This window comes from Arvicanthis niloticus, chromosome 23 (assembly GCF_011762505.2).
Source record: "Arvicanthis niloticus isolate mArvNil1 chromosome 23, mArvNil1.pat.X, whole genome shotgun sequence".
Lineage (NCBI taxonomy): Eukaryota > Metazoa > Chordata > Mammalia > Rodentia > Muridae > Arvicanthis > Arvicanthis niloticus.
The window spans coordinates 10,322,111-10,344,419 of NC_133430.1; the positions used below are offsets into that span (position 1 = coordinate 10,322,111).

At 46.3% G+C, this 22,309-nt stretch overlaps 1 protein-coding gene across 4 annotated transcripts in view; it reads right to left on the minus strand.

Moving 5' to 3' along the window:
• The window catches only part of LOC143436791 (ena/VASP-like protein), a 122,995-nt gene that overhangs the window by 22,804 nt on the left and 77,882 nt on the right, over window positions 1-22,309 (minus strand). For all 4 annotated transcript variants that reach the window (XM_076921207.1, XM_076921208.1, XM_076921205.1 and 1 more), the window contains exons 2-3: window positions 17,286-17,454; window positions 12,490-12,667 (exon numbers count right to left, since the gene is read on the minus strand). In XM_076921207.1, coding sequence (XP_076777322.1) covers window positions 12,490-12,667; window positions 17,286-17,454 — 347 coding nt within the window. The remainder of the gene's footprint in view (window positions 1-12,489; window positions 12,668-17,285; window positions 17,455-22,309) is intronic.

The window sequence follows — 22,309 nt, forward strand, 5'->3', positions numbered from 1 at the left end:
GAGCAAACAAGGATGCATTTATTCTCTTCACTCTTGGGTATGGCTGACTAGTGCTTGAGTTCTGGCTTTGTTGTCCCTGAAGGGATGGTCTGTAACTCTGTAAGCCAAACAAACCCTCTTCTGCAGGTCGCTCTGGCCAGGGTGTTTTATCACTCTGTATAGGATACTGAAGTTAGCACTGTTTATAAGACATGTTGATTTCCTCACACGGACTGTGGTTTCTCCTGCTTTTGGCTTCTGTCCTCTCTCTTAAATACTCAACACTCTGGCTTTTCTAGATCTAAGTCTTGTGTGCTTTCATTTGGGGGGCTGTTGGGAAATCTTCTCAGGCCTGTGTCCACAGGTTGAAGATCAGAAGGTACAGTCCTTCCTCACCATTCCTTGGACAGGGACCTATAGAGATTCCCCAGTGGTTCTCATGGGAAATACCCTGTTTGGAATCCGGGGGCTTCTATAATTCCTGACCTAGCTTCTCACTGTCTCTTCTCATCAGCGATTGTGCTAGTCTTATTTCCACTTGACAAAAGCTAGAATTATCTGAAAGGAGAGAACCTCAGCTGAGAAAATGGCTCCATAAGGTACAACTGTAAGGCATTTTCTTAATTATTGATTAATGGGGAAGGGCCCAGCCCATTGTGGGTGGTGCCATCCTTGCCCCAATGACCCCGGGTTCTATAAGAAAGCAGGCTGAGCAAGCCATGGAAAGCAAGCTAGTAAGCAGAACCCCTCCATGGCCAGGTTCCTTTTTGAGTTCCTGTCCTGACTTCCTTCATTGATAAAACAGTGGTGAGTATAAGCCAAATAAACCCTTTCCATCCCAACTTGTGTTTTGGTCATGGTGTTTCGCAACAACGGAAACCCTGACTAAGACAAAATGGTTCCAGGATTTGGGGGTATTGCTGTGACAGATTCTATCAGTGTTTTTGAGAGGACGGTGAAAGAACTGGAAAACCACCAAATGTTGAAAGCAGTGTGGAGGATGGGGGTCTGACTTGTGAAGTTTCAGAAGGAAGTATACAAATTCTATCAGACTCACTTGCTATTTTGATTTAAGATTCAGCTGGGGCTGAAGAGTCAGCTGTGATGAACAAGATACCAGAACTACTAAAATGAAACCTTTGCATTGGTGGGATACTCAGTGCTGGTTGGATGGAGCTGAGAACTTGGTGGTGTTTAAGAAGAGACCAGCATTGTTAAGGAGAGTTAAATCTTCTGGGAAGTGTTTCCTGAAAGTCAGCACATAAGCTGTGTTCTAGAGGCAGCCACACTTGGTGGTATAAGAGTCAAGCATGTGGTACTGGCTTTGAGAGCATGAAGAGGTCACGGAGAGCAACTGAGGTTTTCCAGAGTCAGAGGCCAGGAGAGGCTATTGGTGAAGGTGCAGTCTCAGTGGCAGTTAAAGGTCCAGGAGTGTAGGGCTCATACAAAACAGTTGAGCTTGGCACCCTGGAGAGAGCCTATGAGAGGTGAAGGTATAGCCCAGCTGTAGCAGAAGACCCTAGGGTCCTGGGGTCTTTTGGGGACTGGGGAGAAGCCAGAACCATGGGATGACCACCAAGAACAGCAGCAGCAGTGGAGTGGAGGCAGCCAGAGCCCAGTAGACAAACTGTGTGCTGTATAGGGCAGAGCTGGAGACTGCCTCAATCTTTTTGGAAGAGCCCAGAAGATTGTATGTGAATCCAAGATAATTGGACCCTGGCTTACTTACACTGTTGGAGTTTGGTTTTGTGTGGTTCATGCTGCACTGGTTCTTCTCTCTTGAAGGTATTTAATTTAATTTTGATTTTTATAGGAACCCATAGCTGAAAGACTTTAAACATTACATTGGATATTTTAGACTGGAATTTTAATGTGTTTGAATAAAATAAAGCCTGTGGGACTTTTAAAGGTATTTATGATTTTAATGTGAGATCTTAGGGATGGATAAAAAAGGAAGAGCTGTGGCTTAATAGAGATGTGTTTGTGTGTCAAGTTGAGAGGGTTGGTCGTGCTGGCTAGCCTTATTTCAACTTGACACAAGCTAGAGTTATGTGAAAGGAAGGAACCTCAACTGAGAAAATGCTTCCGTAAGATCCTGCTGAAAGGCATTTTCTTACTTAGTGATTGATGGGGGGAGGGCCCAGCTCACTGTAGGTGATGCCATGCCTGGGTTGGTGGTCCTGGGATCTATAAGAACAGGATGAGCAAGTCATGGGAAGGAAGCCAGTAAGCAGCATCCCTCCATGGCCTCTGCATCAGTTCCTGCCTTCAGGTTCCTGCCCTGTCTGAGTTCCTGTCCCAACTTCCTCCAATGATGCGCAGTGATGTGGAAGGGTAAGCCAGATAAACCCTTTCATTCTCAACTTTCTTTTTGGTCCTGGTGTTTTGTTGCTTGGACCAGGCAGCTAACCCCAGGACTCCCTCCTCCCTTCTCTATGGGAGAGAACATATGGACTCCCTGGGATTGCTCTTCATTTGGATACCTGTTCCCTCCATGCTTCCCTGAAGCAGCGAGCAAAGATGCCAGGTACTTGTAACTTTATTTTTAAAGACAGGGTCTTGCCTTGTAGCTGGGGTTGGCCTTGAATTCATGATCTCCTTGCTTTGGTCTCCCGAGTCCTGAGCTCCTGAGCCAAGAGGTAAGATTGCTGGTGTGCATTACCACACACTGCAAAAGTATGTATGGAGTTTTTACAAAGTTTTATTTTTTATTTTATGCATTATGAGTGTTAGCTTGCATTCATGTCTGTGCACCAAGTGCCAGGAAAGTCAGAAAGGGATCTGGATCTATACTGTGAACTCCCATGTGGATGCTGGGAATCAAACCCAGGTTTGAGCAGCCAGTGCTCTTAACCACTGAGCTATCTCTCCATCCTCTTCTAACTGGCAAACATCTATGAGTCCTTAAGACCCACAGCAGGCGTGGTGTTAAGATGTAGGTACAAAGTGTCCCCAAAAGTTCATGTGTTAAAGGTATGGCAGTGCTATTGAGAGGTAGCAGGTAAAGGACAAGGTCAGAGCAGCAGGCTATTGGGATGTGGGCCTAGTTTGAGGATGTGTCAGTGGTGTGGCTTTGCGGAGTACCTCTTGTCTCTGAAACTCTGCCCTACCATTTTCATGATCCCTGGCCTCCATGAGGTGAATATACTCTCCTCAATGCCCTTCTACCACAATTTGCCTTATTATAGAACTGAAACTTCTGAAACTAAGCTGAGCCAAATATTCTTTCTTTAGGCTCCTTAAATACTTTATCATAGTGGCAGAAAAACTTACACATGGCCACCTATCCAAGGAGCCTGCTCCGGTTCCTTTGCCGGCATTCTGGGCCTTTGCCTGGGGGCCATAAGACTCTATTCCATCACAGCACCTGACGACACAGATCCACAGTCTCTTTTCTTAACCTGGCTGTGAGCTTAATGTGTGTGGGACCATTTCTAATTCATCTTGCTATGGACTACAAATCCCACACTAGAAGGTAGTAACATCCCTTTCTGATGCTACTCATTGGATTCACACAATGACCCTGGCTAGATGCTAGGGACAGCACGGACACAAACTGCTGCTGCCCAGCTTATCCTTAAGAGACAAGGTAGGCAATAAGACATAATACAGGGCAATAAGACATAACACAGATAAGAAAAATACAGCAGAATGAGAGGACGGTGCTAATGTGACTGCTGGGGATTGGTCTGCTGCTATGTAAACAAATGCTACATTCTGAACCCCAAGATCTGGTTACCTCCAGATGAAGAAATTCTCACATACCCTGGCCTTTGTTGTATAAACCTTGCTCCCTAATTTAAAGCTATTGGTTAATAACAGGCTAACGCCTGTAACTGGGCAGGAGAGAAAGGCGGGACATGAGAGTTGAGTGAAGAGTCTCAAGAGGGAGCAGGGGAAGAGGTCTCCATTGGATGGGACGGACCAGGAGCATGTGGCTAAGAAATGCACTCTGAGGATGGACTGATAGAACAAGGCAGCTTGGGCAAGACTCAGCCGGCCAGTAACAAGGGGCTTATGGATTAGCTGTAGAAGGGACTAGCATACAGTCTGCCCATCTAGGCTTACAGCTTGTAATAAAACACCAGATTCCGTGTCTTTTATACAGGCTAGCCAGACTATATAACTCATTCACACTTGTTGTAACAGGCTAATTCTGACTGGGTGATGTGTAGGCAGTTACCACTGAAGTGAGCATAGGAACTGGGACCTTAATGACACACTCTGTGCAGGTTCTAGGTTAAGCCCTTGTATTTTTGGGAAATGGTAGGAGGCCGGTGCATCTAAAACCTGAGCAAGGTGAGTGTAGAAAGAAAATTCAGAAAGGCAGCCAGGACCTGGACAGGCAAGCCCTGTAAGGGTTTGGACTCCATTCTGAGTTGAGACTGATGGCCCTCAAAGCTCTGAGTAAGATGTGACAAGATTGTACTGAAATCTGCAAAGATCTGCTTGCTATGTGGAAGAAACTCAAGTAGGCTAAACATAGAGGGAGGCAAATTGACTGGGTGGGTGTTATAAAATCCCAGTTGTTTTGAATGAATGGACAGACCAATGACCGCAGGTGGCAGACAAGTAAGGTGGGAACAGGGCCTCATGGTCGCCTGGCGTGTCTACTCTAGACAGTGAAGGCTGTACATCTCAACTTCAGGATGGCCATTTAACTACAAGACTGGAGTCAGCTCTTTACACCCAGGGGTTGAAGCTGGCAAGAAGCTACTTTAAAAATTATTATTGTTGTGGTTTTTGTTTTTTGAGGACAAGAATTCATTATGTAGTCTGGGCTGGTGTTACACTTAAAGCAATCCTCCTGCTCTGTCTCCCAAGTGCTACGTCTACAGGTGTGCATTAGCGCACCAGGTTTGGAGTTACTCTGTAGGAAAGAATTATACATGCTATGAGAGAAAGAAAACAGACATAAATGAATTCTCCACTTCCATTCTCTGCCCACAAAGACTGGCCAAGTGAAGTGTTCATAAACAGTCCTGATGAAGGTGAGTTATTACATAGTCTGCCAGCTACCAGACAAGCAGAGTCCTTTGGGAGGCAGTGTGATGGGCAGAGGTCTGGACTGCACACTCAAGTCTTTGTCATTGTGTGGTATTCAGCAAATTACGAAATGCTGTGAGCCTTCGTCTCCTTGTTTTTAAAGTAGAGGCAGTAGCTCTTAACCTCTCTAGAGGTTAATCAGGAGATGCCATTAAGACACAGGGAGGAGATGCACAATGGCAATGTGGAAAGGGAGGCTCTTGTCTTTCTGTAAGGAGCTTATTACAGTCCCAGAGGTGTCACACCACCAATGTGAGTGTTAAAGGGGCCGGGAGCCCCAGGAGCAACATAGACGGTGTATGCATGGTGCTTCGTTCCTTACAAGCCACACTCTGGTCTACTTTATGTGCATGGATGGAAGCCAGAGCACAGCTTTCAGGAGCTGGTTCTTTCCTTCCACCATTGTGGTTCCTGGGGACTGAGCTATGGTTGTCAGACTTAGCAGCAAGCACATCCACCAACTAAGCCATCTCAGCAGCCATTGTATCCACTTTAAAGATAAGGAAAGTAAGACTTGACATTGAGGCATGCGGAAATGGATGCTTTGGGTCCATGTTTGCTAAATATATCACAGTGTGGAACAGATGCAGGTAGCTGGGGCACAGAAGGGTCTCCTGCTCCCAGTCTGTGTCCCTCCTGTTAGCTGGCTGTGTTGACTATAGGTAGCTCACCTTGCCTGGCTGTTCTCTGAGTACCAGAAGGACAGGATTGTTTCCAGTGGATATGCTCTGGATCTGTCTCACACTATCATTGGGTCTATGGTGTTTCAGGAAGCCTGAAGCTCCAGTAGGCATGTTGCCATCAGCGTTGAGGAAGTGACCTTGGTGCTGGAGGAGAGGGCAGCTTTTCTCTCCTGTGATACAAACTGCAGATGAGCCAGCACTACTTTGAAGGTGATTCTCTGAGAGCAAGCGTCCCTATGAAGGGCACCCTAAAGTTGAGCACAGCCTTTCCTCAAACCTTCATGTAAACGCCCTGTGGAGACCATGTCCTCCTATCCTATGTCCCCTAGCGCACTGTCAGCACTGTCACATGAGTGGGTGACAAGGACTCCTGCTTTGTGAGGAGAGGCATTTCAAGCTGCTGGAGTGATTTTTAGGTGACAAAGAAATTGTACAATGTCTCATGTAGCCCTCACAACACCCCTGTGAGGTAGGTGTGATAACCCATTTCACAGATGGAGAAACAAGTCTGCAAAAGAGCTGGAGAACAGATCTTTCTTATGAGAAGTATGAAGGTCTTTGTGCTCACAGATAAGCACTAGGGGAACCAGCAATGCTAAACACACAGGGCTGTCCTTCAAAGGGACACATAACCTGCTATCTGTCCGGAAGGCTGGGAGCACATGTGTTTAACAGCCTGGTGACCTTTGTGCTATCTATGTGGCTGAGACCACAGAGGATACCCCCCCCCCCCGCCACCCCAGATCCTTTACTGTGAGCTTGTCATGTGGCTGAGACCACACAGGATCTCCCCCAGACCCTTACTGTGAGCTTGTCAACCTGAAGAACCCATCTTTATGGAAGATGTCACGTACTTTACAAAGAGTTTCGATGTAGTCACATCTTAAGCTTTGTTGTATATACACAACTGAGTTAACTTACCAGGAAAGTTACACCAAATTGTGCTGTGCTTAAATGTAACTGAACTGAATTACTTGGGGTCAGACTACTGAAGCCTGAACTAACACCAGTCATGTTGGACCGAATTACTTTCTTATCTCCCACAGATTGTTACTCTGCTGGCTGTGGTTGTCATAGAAACCCACGCCCTGTCCAGACCCGCATCCAAAGCTCCATTTGCAGTTCATACACATCATGGCCACACTCACAGGTCCTTCATCGTGCTGCTGCTGGGTTCGGGGTGGCGCTCAGTAGGCCAAGGTGACGGGTGCGATTTCTGTGTGAGACAATTCCATTGACCATGTCCCTCAATCACAGATAGCACCCCTCACCTTGAGCCCATTTTCACAGGTGGCAAATGGTGCTGGCAGTTCAGGAGCTTCATCGTGGTCTTCAGAAGAGGGTACCGAGGCAGGAAGTGAGGGGCGTGTTTGCAAGGTGCACAGTATAATGCAGGACCACATGGCGAGCCTGCTCTTGCTCACTTTCTCACTCAGGCATGCACCACAGACACTCGCTTGTCAGTATCTTAGGGTGTAGATAAATACAGATATGGAGGGCAAGGCTCTTCCTCCAGAGAAGCTCATAGCCTAACTCAGCCAACGAACAGTTCTGGTCAATGGGACACTGGCAACGTATTCACAGCTAGGGAAGGACCCAGGTTCTCTGATTATCTGGGATAAACCCATAGTCAGAATGATACAAAAGACACATCACCAGCAGGAGAGAGCACTGGGCCAAGTCATAAAGTAAATCAAAGGCAGGGTGCACTGTGGAGGGCTATGCAGGTCAGCGACTTAAGCACTGGCAGCCAGGCCAGATGGATGCTCAGCCCTTATCTGGAAAGTGAAGTCAAGGCTAACTTGTTGGGTTTGTCCTTACAGTCAGGAGAGGGACAGTAAATGTGTGGGCTGAAGACGAGGGAGCTGGTGGGAGACCATGAGCTAGAGATCTCCCGGGCCTCCGGCAGCACACATCCCTTCCCTCAAACGTGGTCTAAGGCAGCTAAAACTGCAGTAAGGACTAGGGGCTGTAAATGATCTCCATGCTTGCCATAGCCCCTATATCTGGAGGATTCCCCAAGCCTTGTCAGGGTGTACCCCACCACAGATATGCTGGCTTTTGAGGTTCTAGGGACTGTTTTTAAATTTCCAATCCTGACTGAGTCCATGTGCTAGAACTGTGCTGTGCCAAGTGGTACTGTCGGGATAGGGGCACACTGAGGAGAATGTGGAACTAAGGGGGTTCTGAATATGTTAGGCAAGTGAGGAGGGAGAAGGGGGTCAGAGTGGGTCAGAGGTGGGAAAGGCATAGCAGGAGCAAACTTCTAAGGGGGCACGTGTATTGTTGGCACGGAGACTGTTATAGAGACCCTGCTTCTCTTAGTGAGGTGGGTGGACAAACAGAGGGCCACTTTTTACAGTGTGGCCAGTAGGGGGCAGGGCAGATGAGATGAGGCAGAAGCCTGGCAACAAAGCCTGGGTAGGAAGTGTGACCTGGCCTCCACCAAGCACAAAAGGCACACTCAGAGGAAGCCATACCAACAGCCCCACAGTGAGGGAGATGCAAAAACAGTTTAGGAGTTCTATCTCTTCGAAGAAAAAGTTCAATAATTTCTAGCAAAATAAGGTTTGTGAGAAGCAAAACTGAGGCTGACTTCAAGAAGCTCTGAGGTTTAAGACTTCCCCAGGTCCACAGTGAGGAGATAGGCCAAGCCTACTCACAGGTCTGAGTGAAGCCTACACAGAATGCTGGCCCCTGGTACTCTTCAGATAACCAGTTTGAAATCAGTCCAATCCAATCCCAAACCTGCAGCCTTGCCTTTGATCATTCATCCCCTTGCTCTGCCTCCTGCCCCTTTCCAGACCATGTCTAACATCCAGAGCAACTTCTGGTAGCCAGTTCATGCATTGAGAGGAGCCGCCTTCCTCCACAGACACACTATGTGGCTTGGACACACTATGTGGCTAACCCCTAACTTCAGGCTAAAGCTGTTCTGCACTTACGTGTCTTCAAAACTCTTGTCATTACCATTTTTACCTTCGTGATCTCGCTTCTGGTAGGTACTGCATTCTAGATGGGAAACTGAGGCTCAGGTCTTGCCCAGGTCAGAGGGGCTGTCAGCAATAAGAGGCTGCTCCCCTGTGAATTCAAGCTCACGCTGCTGTTGTAGGGACTGTGATTCAGGCTTGTGGGGGCAAAAGTATTCTTAGTATTCTTAGTATGCCAAAAGGAAGAGTCCTAAGCTCTGAATATGGCAGTCTGACTCTCAGAAGTGTTTGTGGGCCCTACATTATACCTACTAGGAAGGCCTACATGGTCTTCATTAGCAAGAACCAAAAGAGAAAAGATGCCTTGTACCTGCCTGCTTCCCAAAGCCGACTCTGACCCCAGACTCCAGGAAGAAAACAGCATCTCAGACCCATATTGCCTGGGATAGGGAAGAACCCTTGGTTGTGGACCTAGCTTTAATCTATTCTGTATAGGCCTTACCCTGGGTGTTACTTTTATTACCTACAAAATGCAAAGTTGAAGCACATAAACATAAGGAGTAGTTCAGTAGCCTGTGACCCTATTTGGTTTTGATTTCTACACACCTCTCTTACAATAATGCACCTGGCAGCCTAGCTCTTTCACTTGCATGCACTATGCACACGGCCCTCTCTGAACAATGCACCTAAAAACCTCAGAACCTTCTCAGATTCCCACCTGCATGATATCAGACTACATGTACCTCCTCTCTAAACAGTACAAGTTTCTCTGCCATGCATAATTATTGAATTTGGATACGTTTCTATACAGGTGCATTCCTAATGTTTCTAGGTAGAAAGGTAGGAAGAACAGAAGAACTGATCTGCCCTGAACTGGTTTTGACTGTATAAAGCAAAACTGTCTATAAACGTTTAGGGAGAACCCCATATTTCCTATCCCAGTGAATACTGGGTATGCATATCATTACAATTAGATGCACAATGAAAGCCATGCACAGTAGACAAAGTGATTGTGACCTAGTCTGTTAATCAAAACAAACCCACCTAAACTATAACCCTTAGTAACCACTTCTTCTTCTTTCTGAGCCCCATAAGAGGGAGCCTCAGAACATGACTTGGGCCCGAGTGATCCCTCACACTCATGTGGCCTAATGTCAGATGTGACAGTGGACTCTTGCATGCACTATGCACACATCCCCTCTCTGAACAATGCACCTAACCACCTGGAACCTCCTCAGATCTTTAAAATGTACCTTGGTTTTGCTCTAGATAAGTTATCTTCTAATTTTTTTTTTTCAAATCTGTGATTTGAAATCTGTGTGATTTTCAGTTGTTTGGCTAAGAGGCCTCCAACCTGGAAACACCCGACCCAAGCCCTGGCTACCAATAATAAACTTGTGGCTTCATGACATCTCAGGCTCCTTCCCCAGTTCCAACTCTGTAGACCCTGTCTGAGTTTTAGACATCTGCCTTTGGAAATGTCAGCTGAAGCTTTAGGGGAAGGAGGCAAAGTCCCACCACTTAGGCACCTTGCTTCAAGTACCATCCTGGCCCTACTCTCCTGGAATAACATTATTACAAGATGTCTGTGGTGAGTCTTGAGAGGATGCAGGATGTGGGAACAGAGTGGCTCAGGGTGAGAGGGGGTAACCCTTAAGGGCATCTCCCTGGCACAAGGCATACACAACAGTCAGGTCACATAACCACCAGCACAAGTGCCATTACAACCATCTGCAGACGCGCCAACATGCTCAAAACAGAAATTTGAGTCAAGGCAGCCTGTTTCTTCCTACTACGCTCTTTTCTGATACCTGTGTCTCGGGATGAATGGAGGAGCAATGTTCTTTCTCACCCTGTTCATTTTCCTTACAAAGTCAAACCAATGGCTGGGACCAAATGCTTGCCATGCTTCCTCCCCTGAGACCTGGCTTTCCCCATTGTGAGATGGCCGAGTGACAAAATGAAATCACAGATATGGAACAAGGAGGGAGTCTGATTTCACACAGCTCCTAGGCCAAACAGTTTTCCAGCCTCAGAACTAAAAGCCCTTCTCCATAGCCAACATTTTGAAATGTCTCTTGTTACCCTGAAATGCAATTCAGGGATTATATAACTGTTCTACATAGATCAGAAAAATCTGGGTAGTACCTTAAGTGTTCTGCAAGGGGAGGCAGAGAAGTTATCTATAAGTGTCCACCGTGTATGTAAAAAGCCAGACACACCTACAAGAGCTGCTTACACCTGCCCAGAGACTCTGAGGAAATATGGCTGCACAGACAGACTTGTTACAGGGGAGTCGTCTGGATGACTAAAATATCACAGCTACAACATTGGAGACTGGGTTTTTCCAAAACAGAAAACAACTCTCAGTAAAGTTACAAACAGAATCAAGCTTAGTTTCCCTTTGATGTATGCCACAGTTATAAAATTTAGGACATCTAGAACTGTTTAAAACATACTTTTTTCTTAAAAACAAACTTAAGTTCTACCTCAGAAAATTCAAAATCTGTTTTCTAGCTGCATGCTGCAGTGTGCTTAGCAGGTGTGGCTTATACACAAAAAATACTGTTGTTTCCATGCCTTCCCTGTGGAATAATCTTCATCTACACCAAGCCTGCCTTTTCAGAGTCTAGAGCAAAAATGGAGATAAAAAAAAAAAAAAAAAAAAAAAAACAACCAAACAAACAAACAAAAAAAACCAAACCTGAACCCTGCAGTGCAGCTGGGTTAGAACCCCACCTCTTCCTACTGACTCCCTGCTGCTGGAGAGGGAAACTGAGTGAGGAAGCCCTCCTTATTCTCCTGCAAGGGACCTGAGTGATGGCAGGAGCCAGCCTCACTGTCCCATCTGAGTTCTGATCCTTGGTATGAGAAGCCTGCCAGGGGCTGCAGCAGAGGCAGAGGCAGAGCTCACCAAACCAAGACATACCTTTCCTTGACCGATGAAAGCACAGCTGCAAAATCACTGGGCTTCAAACCAGAAAACCTAACCTTGACACAGTACGTCTGGCTCATTTAGAGGTAAAGCAAGTCTCCACACCTGTATTTGTAGGTAGGGAACCTTCAAGTTGCTCAAGGCTTCCTTGGCTGGAATGAAGCAAACTAGAGCTGAAACCAAGCACAGTGACTCCAAGCCTGGTCCATGGCCACCCACTGTGTTCCACCGTGGTTAAGTAAGATGACTGCCAACTATAGGGCCAATGTCTAAGGCCAGCTTCCTTGATGGGAAGGCCTCTGTCTTCCCTCAAAGCTGCTGCAATAAGGCCATGAGCAGTTTGCTGTTCCGCTCGGTTGCTGTTGCTAGCCCCCATGCCAAGCAAGCCTTACTGGGTCCAAGCTGCCACCCTTCCAGTTTCAGCTAGCCTGGCTGCTGTGCACCTGGATCCAGGCCCCAGACACTGATGTTGTGGTCTCCCTTATGGCCCAGACAGGCAGCTCCTTGTTCCCTTTTGTACTCACCAAGTACCCGGCACACACTTTTATCCCAGCACTCACTGCAGACACTAAGTCAGCCAGTTATTAGTCTGTGAACTCTAAATCCTAAAGCACTGAGAGCTTAGGACTCTGGTTATTTCCCAGCCAGTTTCTTGCCAGGTGTATATTCTGGGACATGGAAGTAGGATGGGCGACATAAAGCACACCTCACTGAGTGCTTCAGGAGCACTTCACTACACACCTGCACTTCACAAATGGCACATTACTCCCTCTCAGTCATTACTCTGAACCTCAAGTACCAGGATCTATATCATGTCAATAGTGAAGTAGCCATGTCAGGATGACAGCCAGCCAGAGCTGGGACACAGAACAAGAGAGAGTGTCTCAGCATTCAGGAAAGACCCAGCTCTGCTTACCTCCTTCTTGGGAATTCATGATGTTTAGGGCGAAGAGCATGGCATTGGAGAATGTGGTCGCTTCTTCCTTACTTGCAAAGTTCAAGCCATAGACCTGCCGGGCATCTCTCCACTGATGGAAGGTGGGTGTTGCCTGATTGTACTTCAGCCCTTTCACAATTGAATAATTGATCACAACCTGGAGGAGAAAAGGGAGAAATACAGGTAAATGACACCGTAAATGTAAGTGAGCTGCAGGGAACTGCCCTGGGGCAAAGACACTGCATCCTTTCAGCCAAGGATGGGGTGGAGGAGGTTCACAGGAGGGAAAGGGTGATTGGACCATTTCAGACCACAATGGAGTGGTGGCAAAACTTGTTATTTCGTTAAACTAGGTCTGAGCTGGGGGCCAGGTACCTTGGCTGAGTTCTGGTCCAGACCTTGTCTCTCGGCTGTGCTACTTAGGGGATCAATGCAGTTTTCTGTGTTTCTCCAATAAAACGGAAGATCTAATGCTACCTTACTGACCTTGCAGGGGTCTCCCGAAGCCAGCTATCTTACCTATGCTTTATCTATAGCTCCTAGATAGGAAACTCCTTAAGGTAACAGTCTTCTGCAATTTGGTCTTGGCTTCCCACAGCCCCCAGCAAAGTATTGAGAATTCATAAAAACAAGTTCTAGTTTCAAGGATGACTTGTAGAAATTAGTATATTGCACAGACATACAGCCTCATTACTGCCTATGTTATTAATCAACTAACAGACAATACTGTGTCAGATGCAATGTCAAGCCAGGCAGGGAAAGAGAAGGCAGACACTCTCAGCAGCAGGTCTGCTGGCCTCCAGATGTTTACTCTTCTAGACACTGAAAGAATGGTTTCAGGCTATTTAGTGAGTGTTACTTCCTGAAGTCAATGGTAGCCTGAGGACACCCAGGGCTGGTGCTGCCACTTTGCTTCCAACTATGAGTCTTCCTGCCCTTGGAGTGGGAAGACTATGGTAATGGATTGTTGTTCTCCTTAACTGCTCAGACTGCTGTGCTAATGATCAGGAAAAGTCAGAAGAGCAATTGTGGACAGTATCTAGAACAGCAGCATCCTAGGTCCCTATCCTATACAAGGTGGACTTGGGTCCAACTACAAAGGACTGAAGCAAGATGACCCATTGGACACACATGCACTAAGTCAGGAGAAGAGATGAACCATTTCACAATTAATTGCTACACAGCAACAGGCAGGACCTTTGGCTAATATCTATATACAGGTTCCCGAGTAGGAGCAGATTTACATGTGCACTGGTAAGCAGACCTACGCTCACAGTTGACTGGTTTAGTTTTTAGGCCACTGAAAAGGGCTTGAGCTTTTGTGAAGTGTATGTATGAGATGGGCTGCCAAGTGAGCCAGGTTAAAATGGCTCTTTAAGGTCAGAGGCTGGAGTCATATATAGAACCTGAGAGCTAAGACTCTGCTTCATTTTCTCCCAGTCAACATGCAGCAGCAGTTCTGTGTTCAATCTTCCATATATAATTTTGATGGACATTAAGAAACCAGAGCAATGCTAGGCATGATGGGACACCCTTCAATCCCAGCATTGGGGAGGAAGAGGCAGGGGGATCTCTCTGAGTTTGAGGGCAGACTGGTCTACAAAGCAAGTCCAGGACAGCCAGTGCTCTTACACAAAGAAAGTGTCTCAAAAAACAACAAGTGCAAAAAAGTCAGAGCAAGCGGAAGAGAAAGCAGTGAGAGGCCTGGAAGGGAATCTGCTGGAGGTGAGCAAACCATCTCCCTGGAGAGATGCTCAGAGGAAGTGAGACTTCCGTCTGTGAGGTGAGATGCCTGGCTCTCAGAGGGGACTCTGGGTACAGGAATCAAGAGGAACAGAATATCCATCCCAGGTACAGAAATAGTGCAGACAGCAGAATCACTGTGAAGAACTCACAGGGATCTTAGGAATTCTTTTTACGGTTGGGAAGTCGGGGGCCAGGGAAAACAAGCGATTTACAAAGTTAGACAGTAAACTAATGGGAGAGCTGGAGTCAGAGGCTGGCTGAGTCTGCAGAGAGGATTACATGCCTCGGCTCACTGCCAGCAAAATGAGCTAACAGTGTTCTCCCATTTCCCCTGGACTGGCTCTGTCTGCGCAGCTCCTTGTTGGAGGAAGTGTGTCACTACAGGTGGGCTTGAGGTTTCAGAAGCTCAAGCCAGGCCCAGTGTCACTCTTTTTCTGCTGCCTGCCTATCTAAATGTAGAACTCTTGGCTCATTCAGCATGCCTGCCTACGTGCCACCATGATGATAATGGATTAAACCTCTGAAACTGTAAGCCAGCCCCAATTCAATGTTTTCCTTATTAAGAGTTACTGTGGCCATGGTGTCTTTTCACAACAATAGAAACCCTAATAAAGACACTGTAATACTGTACAGCTGCTGGCTGTAGTTTCCACAACATAACCAGGTCAGGGTGGTTAATAATGCTAACAAGATCATCTCTGATCTCACTCATCTCTGTCTGCTTATTCAGTATGCTACTTGGAGGCAGGATCGGAATCTGCAAGCAAGCTTCGCATTAGTCTATTTCCTGAAATCTTTAGATTGGTCCATTTCTGCTTTATATATTTGGAAAGTACATTATTAGATGCATTCAAATTTAGGGCTGCTGTGACTTCTCTTTTGGTGGAGCCTCTTCTTAAAAAGGTCGGTCTCTTTTCTCCTTTGGAATACTTGTTGCCTGTCGTATCTGACATACATACCGGCTAACCAGCTTCTCTAGTCAGGTTTATTTTAAAGATAATTCCCTACTATTCAGCAGGACTGATTTAGGCACTTTCAAAGGATAAGCTTATTTTCAATGCTGCACTTTCCACACAGGAGCCCATAATCACACCGCTGTCTTATTTTGGAGAGAGTAGGAGTACATGGGAGTGCCTTTCCTAACTTTCTTTTTTGTTGTTGTTTGTTTCTAAAGCCTTTGAAACACCAAATATTGTCTAACATGGTTTTGAGGCTTCTGAGTAAAAACAATCTAAAGGTCTTTCACAAAGAAAAAGCTTATGGTAGAGAACAATCTTCTTGGTCCCTATGCTACTGGCTAGGATCTAAAAAACAATATAAGTTGGTAAAGACTCTGAGACCCAAACAGATCTCCATCTAATGACAGAGTAATCTTCTCAGAATCTTACCTAAACCCCAGCTTCCCTCATGGGCTCACCGTGAAACACACAGCATCTTCAACAGTATGCTGTGGTTGGTCTGTTTTCATTACTATAACGAGGCACAGAAGCAGGCTAACTTTATAAAGAAATCTATTCATTTCACAGCACTGGAGGGTCAGGAGTGACCAAGAGGCTACAGCTGTGCTCAGTGGTAGAATACCTGCCTAACATGCATGCAGCCTTTGTTTAGCCTGCATGGGCTAAGAATGAGATTGCCAGCCTCAGTTCTAGATTTTAGAAAAGCAACCACTTAGGGATTCCCACTATGGTTCAGGAACAGTACCTTCGTGGCAAAGGATATGCCTAGAAAGGAACTGTCACCGAGGGCAAGGAGTGCCTCTAAAGGCCACAGGAGTTCAGGGTTAGGCAGACTACCTCAGAGCCCGAGTCCTGAAGTGTGTCTCTTCTGCCTAACAGGATCAAGGCCTGTGAAACTTACTAGGGCTACTCTGGCCAATGCATACTCCTGTCCAATGGGCAATACGTACACCAGAACTCCAAGTTTCTCTTTATATTGTTAACTTGTTGCCACGGGCTTCAGAGACAGCAGGAAACCTAGTATTCTCTTAGCCAGCCTGACCACAAAGCTGTCAGAAAACATCATTTAAGAAGAGGTGTTTTATAAAAGTGTTGTTATTTTATTATCATTATTATTGTTGTTGCTTTATGTGTATGGGTGTTTGCCTGCATGTATGTCTAAACACCATGTATGTCTGTGAGCACCTGGTATCTGAAGAAACCAGAGGTATTGGATGCCCTGGAATTGGACACTTGTAAGTTGCTATGTGGATGCTGGGAACTGAATTCAGGTCCTCTGGAAGGACAACCCCTTAATTACTGAGCCATCTCAGCCGTTGTTTTTGTAAACAATGAAACCACAGATCTTCTAGCCTTACTGTTCAGAATCCTGGTCAGTCCTCCCAAAGGTAACAGGGTGGGGAGCACCGGGGCATTTAGCACGTTACTTTGGACTAGTCTGCCTTGGTTATGCGTGACATGAATGCATAGGAGACATTGCTTATCCTTGGAGGTGTATTTCCCAGGTGCACTACATATTACTTCAGTTGATTTGTCCAGGTTGTATGTTAGGGAGAGACAATACGATCCTCCAGTCATCTTAGGGCTGGGAGTGTAACTCCAAATCTCAATAGCAAAGTTCTCAATGTATAGGCAAGTACAGAATCAAAGTGAAAGACTCATACAGTATATTTTTCTTTTTTATTTCTTCTTGTGTTTGGTATGCACATATGTATGCATATATGCATGTAAGTGTAGAGGCAGAGGTTGGTGCCAAGTGTCTTCCTAAGTTGTGCACAGCTTGTGTGCTTTCATCTACGGAGCCATCTCCCAAGCCCACACGAACTATACTTTTCAAAGCCTTCTCACAATTATTATTCTCATCTGACAGAATATTTTATCTTACTTTATATCTTATTAGTCATGGCATTCTCATCTGACACAGTGGAGCAGAAAGGTGTAGCTTAGTGTTTGCATATGACATGGGAAATGACTCTCACTCCAGATGGTGAAGTATCTGGGCCCTCTTTTCCCCAAGCATGCACTGGTAAGCTTGCAGCTCAGGGCTATGATGCTGACTCTAGAAGTTACCTGCTGATCCTGTAGCTTGACCCCAACAACTCTGAAGGTGTTGCTGGCAGTGTTGTGGTAGATGTTGATTCGGCTGAATCCCTGCTGGCCAGGCTTGATTGGTACCCATTTCTTACTGGTGTCATCGTAGACCATCACAGAGGCCCGTGCTTGGCAGATACTCTGTTCACTGCAGAAAGAGCAAGAAAATACAGTGTCACACTTGGCCAAGGTGGATCGATGTTGGCCCTGTCCTTCTGAAACAGAGGTCAAAGGCAACACGAACTTGCTGCTAGAACTTCCACCTGTCCACAGCAGTGCTGTTCTATGAACTGATCAGTTCATCCCCCCACCCCCACCCCCCCAAAAAAAGACCATGCAGAGTGAGTGAGCATCTGCCAAAATCCCACAGCTTGGGAGATTCATCACTTTGCTTTGCAGGGAGGTGTGCTTGAGGGAAAGAGAAATTATTATTAGTTGATCTTTAGAAACCCTGTGTTACATAATACAATGTATGTAAGTACTGTTGCCTCCCTCATACATAGCTTGAAGTAGCCACTAATTATCCCTATTTGATGAGGAAATAGTGGCTGAGATGCTGAGAAGGAGACACATGAGTTTACCTAGGTACCCAGGGATAGGATTTTAGGTGTTCAGCCAGTTCTGACTCCAAAGTACACCACACAGAGGTTTTCTTTGCAACATCCAACAAAATGTTCAATTTCTATCTAGTGTCAAGGCAGGACAGCATCAGAAATGCCATGTGGACAAGGAGGTTAGGTGACCTAAAGAACTGAGCAACAGTTGCTCTCACACACTGGTTCTAGGCTACAGACACCTGGCAAAGCAAGGGTACCTGTTTAGAATATGACAGAAAACCAAGAAGTTAGCAGGAGCCTTCCCTCTGCAGAGGTCAAATGTCACCGCTAAAATAAACACACTGCCCTGGCCACTGTTTAGTTTTCAGAGCCCAAGAATCTTGAATACAGTCTTAGTGGCTGTAATGTAAGGATTCCCAAACCAAAAGGGTAAGGTAAGGCTGACAACTGGAGAGTGATAGGGCTTAGAAAGGAGGCACACACTCGGACCACACGGTGGACCGAGGCCGCACTAGCCCAGTGTGGACCACACGGTGGACCGAGGCTTCACTAGCCCAGTGTGGACCACACGGTGGATTGAGGCCGCACTAGTCCAGTGTGGACCACATGGTGGACTGAGACAGAGTCTACACCTTGTAGAGTAACAAAGAAGCAAAGTGACAGTGTTGAGTAAGCATAACAACCAGACCAAGCAAGAAAGGAAATGTCATACTGTGCTCATTTTATCATATGAAGGGCAGGGAACCAAAATATTTGGAAATAGCCTTGTCCCCAGCACAGACATGGTGCTTTTAAGTCAGTCCTCTTGGAAAGGCCTGGATAGGAATGTGGCTAATTCACCCTGAGTATTGAGGGCTGAGCTCAAGACCTTCTCTGCAGCTCAGATCTTGTGGTCCAGGATATAGATTGTTACCTTTTGGTAAAGTACACCCGGCAAGTGTCTACTAAGTGCTCACTGGAGACTCTCAGAGCTGAAAAGAGCCCTAGCTGATACAATCCAATTCTCTGTTGTGTTCAGTAAAGCAGCCCTGACAACATATAGCAAACCTCTGAATAGCTAGGCACTGACCCCTTTTTAAAGAAGCCGGTTGGATGACTGATGTAGACCTTGGTCTTAGTACATTCTACTTGTTTTCCAGCCACAGTGTTTTCTGAACAGCTCCTAGCAGCCCATCAGACCACTCAAACTGGGTATGTGCTGACCATAGCACAGACACCAGTGAGTTAGAGGACAGATGGACAGGGCAGTGGCTGCTGCCAGGAGCTTACAGACAGGAGTCAGACAGAGAACCACACACCTCACCTGGCTAGGAGAGCTCTGGGGAACCAGATGATCTTAGGAAGAAAGTAGATTGGGATTAAAGATTATGGTCTTCAATTCCTAGACAAAGCAGGTGTAAGGAGTCTGGGCAGAGGAGACAGGCAGCCCAGACAGAAGCAGAGGTAAGAACCACACAGTAGACAGAGAGCTGCAGGCCCCCCAAAGTAGGTGCAATGTGTCTGGGGTATAACACATGATTCAGAGGTTGTAAGAGGAGGGATAAAAGAAATACATTTTAGTTGTTGTAATGATAGCCATGGGTTTCTCCCCTCCTCCACTGTTGTTTTTAACACTGTGGGTTCAAATTAAACCTGTGGTTAACCAAAACCTGGTTTTCTTTCCCATTTGAACAGTACTATTCTCTCTCTCTCTCTCTCTCTCTCTCTCTCTCTCTCTCTCTCTCTCTCTCTCTCTCTCTTTCTTTCACTTATTGTGACTATAAGCCTAAATGGGAGAAGATATACATTCTCCTTTTGCCATTTATCCGGTCAGTGTGGGAGGGAGGAGTAAATCTTGACTGCTATGTAGCTGTCACCGCTGCTGAATTCTAGCTGTTCAGTTGCCCAGAACTGATGGGATGGCCCTACTCAGGCCCAACATGGTGGCTTGACAGTTTCTGTCAGACAGAACAGCTAACCCATTCTGGTTTGAAGGTTTGTTTCATCTTGTCGACAAGCCCATGTGACTCAGGGGCTTCCCAGGAGGTAAGACATTCCCTATGGAAACTGGAGCAGTTCAGGCACACCAGCATGAGGTGGTCACCCTAATGGCAGCTCATGTTTTAGAAATGTAATTTTTCACTTAGAGGACACAGCTAGTAAACACCAGTGGGCTGGCCCTCACTCCCAGATGCTCCCTCAGGCTCCTTTCTTCCAGGAAGCTGATGGTCTAGTCTCCCCCTCCACCCAGTCTGCACTCTCCAAGCTGCCAGTAGAGCTGCCTTCTGTTCCTGAAGACAAACACAGCATTCTCCATCTCCAAAAATCATTTAGCTGCTCCTGGAGACTCAAGTGCTGCTGTCTTTAGTTTTAAAACCTGCCCTGACTCCATGGCAGACAGTTCTGGTGATTCTGGGTTTTTTTTTTTTTTTTTTTTTTTTTTTTTTCCCCTCCTTCACAGTTTTGAGTTGACTACGTTTCTCTTTTATCAGGTTCTTTAGCTGGGGCCAAGGACATGCTTGAAATGTCTAGGAGCCTCTGAAATCATTTGTAAAGGCGAATGCCTCAAATGGGTCCCTATTTCAAGTTGATCTAAAGCTTACTTTGAATCTTGCTATTCTGATTTCTTCTCTCACTCCATGACCACAGCTCTCAAAAATGTATGCATTGTATGAACTAGCAAGGTACTTATTACAAAACAAGCCTCCAGATCTTCTTATGCGGTCTGGCTCAGTGTGAATTTTAGGTGGGGTCTTCATCTGTACATGATTATAGATTCTGGTGCCAACAATCCTTGAAGGAGTCTCCTCATGGTTTTCACCATGGCTAGGGTTCATGGTGATTACCAGTATGTCCAGAGACCATGGGCTAATGAGGGTCTTATCCTGACCTATATTTCAGACTGGCTATACCTCAGGTACCTCAAAATCAATAGGCTGAAACAGAAAACCTTTGCAATGCTTCCTACTCTAAGAAACGCCAGCCATCCCATCTCCAGGCTGTGCCTGATCTGTGAGAGTCATTTCAGATGCTCACCTCTTCAAGCCCTGCCCTCTGTGGCTACTAGGCCAGCTGTTGTATTTCCTAAACATACTACAGGTCTCCTGCCCTCTGCCCTCCTGGCTTGCTGCTGTTTGAAGCCTATATCATCATCATCTACACCTCACCTACAACATAATAGCTTCCTGCCTACTTTCCTATCGCTGGGTTCCTGTGTCTGGAGTTTCAATATACCGCTGATGAGGTCAGAGAAAGAACTTCAAAGGCAGACGGGCCTGCCTCTTCAAGCCTCACTGGGAGCCTGAGCACTCCACAGAGGCTACTATGACCTCAGACAAAGTGCTTCTCTGTGGCTCTTCCTCCCTGACTATTACTCTCCTTCCTCGTCCATCCTTCCCTGGTGGTTTCTCTGGGGGATTAAGATGGACACCTTGTCACCATGTAAGGCACAGCCTGGGCTCCTGGCAGGCCTCAGAACTCTTCATATTCCATCCTCCTAACAAGTCTCCAGCTGAGCCCTTCCCCCACCTAATCTGGTGGAAATATGGCTCCTAACAGGTACTGTTTCTGTGGCCTCACTAGCTCAGTTTATTCTGTTCTGCCTACGACACTCTTTCCAGCTGAACTGACAAGTAATTCCCACTAATCTGTAAAGAATTTAGATACCTTCCTTTTCAGACAGGGTCTTGATGTGTAGCTCTGGCTGGTCTGTAACTCACTGTATAGATCACGTTGGCCTTGAACTCTAGAGAGCCACTGGCCTCTGCTTGCTGAGGTCCAAGATTAAAGATGTGTGCCACCACGTGTGCGGTGTAAAAGCCTTAAGTCAAAGTGTGATCCTCCTGAGCTCTCTAGCACGTCTCCAGCCTACCTAAGTGTTTTTCTAAAAGTTACTCTAACAGATGTCTCATTTTAGGTCCCTCTGTTGGGCAATATGCCTCCAGACAGGTTCCCCTAAGTGCTGATCTAAAAAATAGGCCACAGTTCCATTCCCACCTTGGAAGGTCCAGGATGACAGGATGGATTCTTGGGCTTTGCCCAGGAATTCCCCTTCTCAATGTCCTGGAACTGATGTTGCCCTGCCTAGCACACTTCAGTGAGAAAGGTAGGCTGTGTCTGGTAGAGCAGAAGAAGCGTCCCAACAACATCTGGGCCTTTAAAATGACTTCACTGTTACTCAGGTAATTAGGAATACTATTGCCCAAGACGTGTTCTCCTTACATCGGGAGGTCTGACTCAAAGCTTAGGTGAAGGGCCACTGTCTATGTCTACTCACCTGACAATTGCTAAGATAAGGTATGCTGCCTTGAACATGTATCTGTCCTAAGGATTATGATCCAGGAAAAGAGTTTTCACCTATAAACCAGCACTACAGTGACTAATATAGACATACTAGTGACACTCATGGCCCCTGGAGGTGTGTTTCTGCATCTGGCCCCACTGCAAGGTTATACTTCTGATACTTAA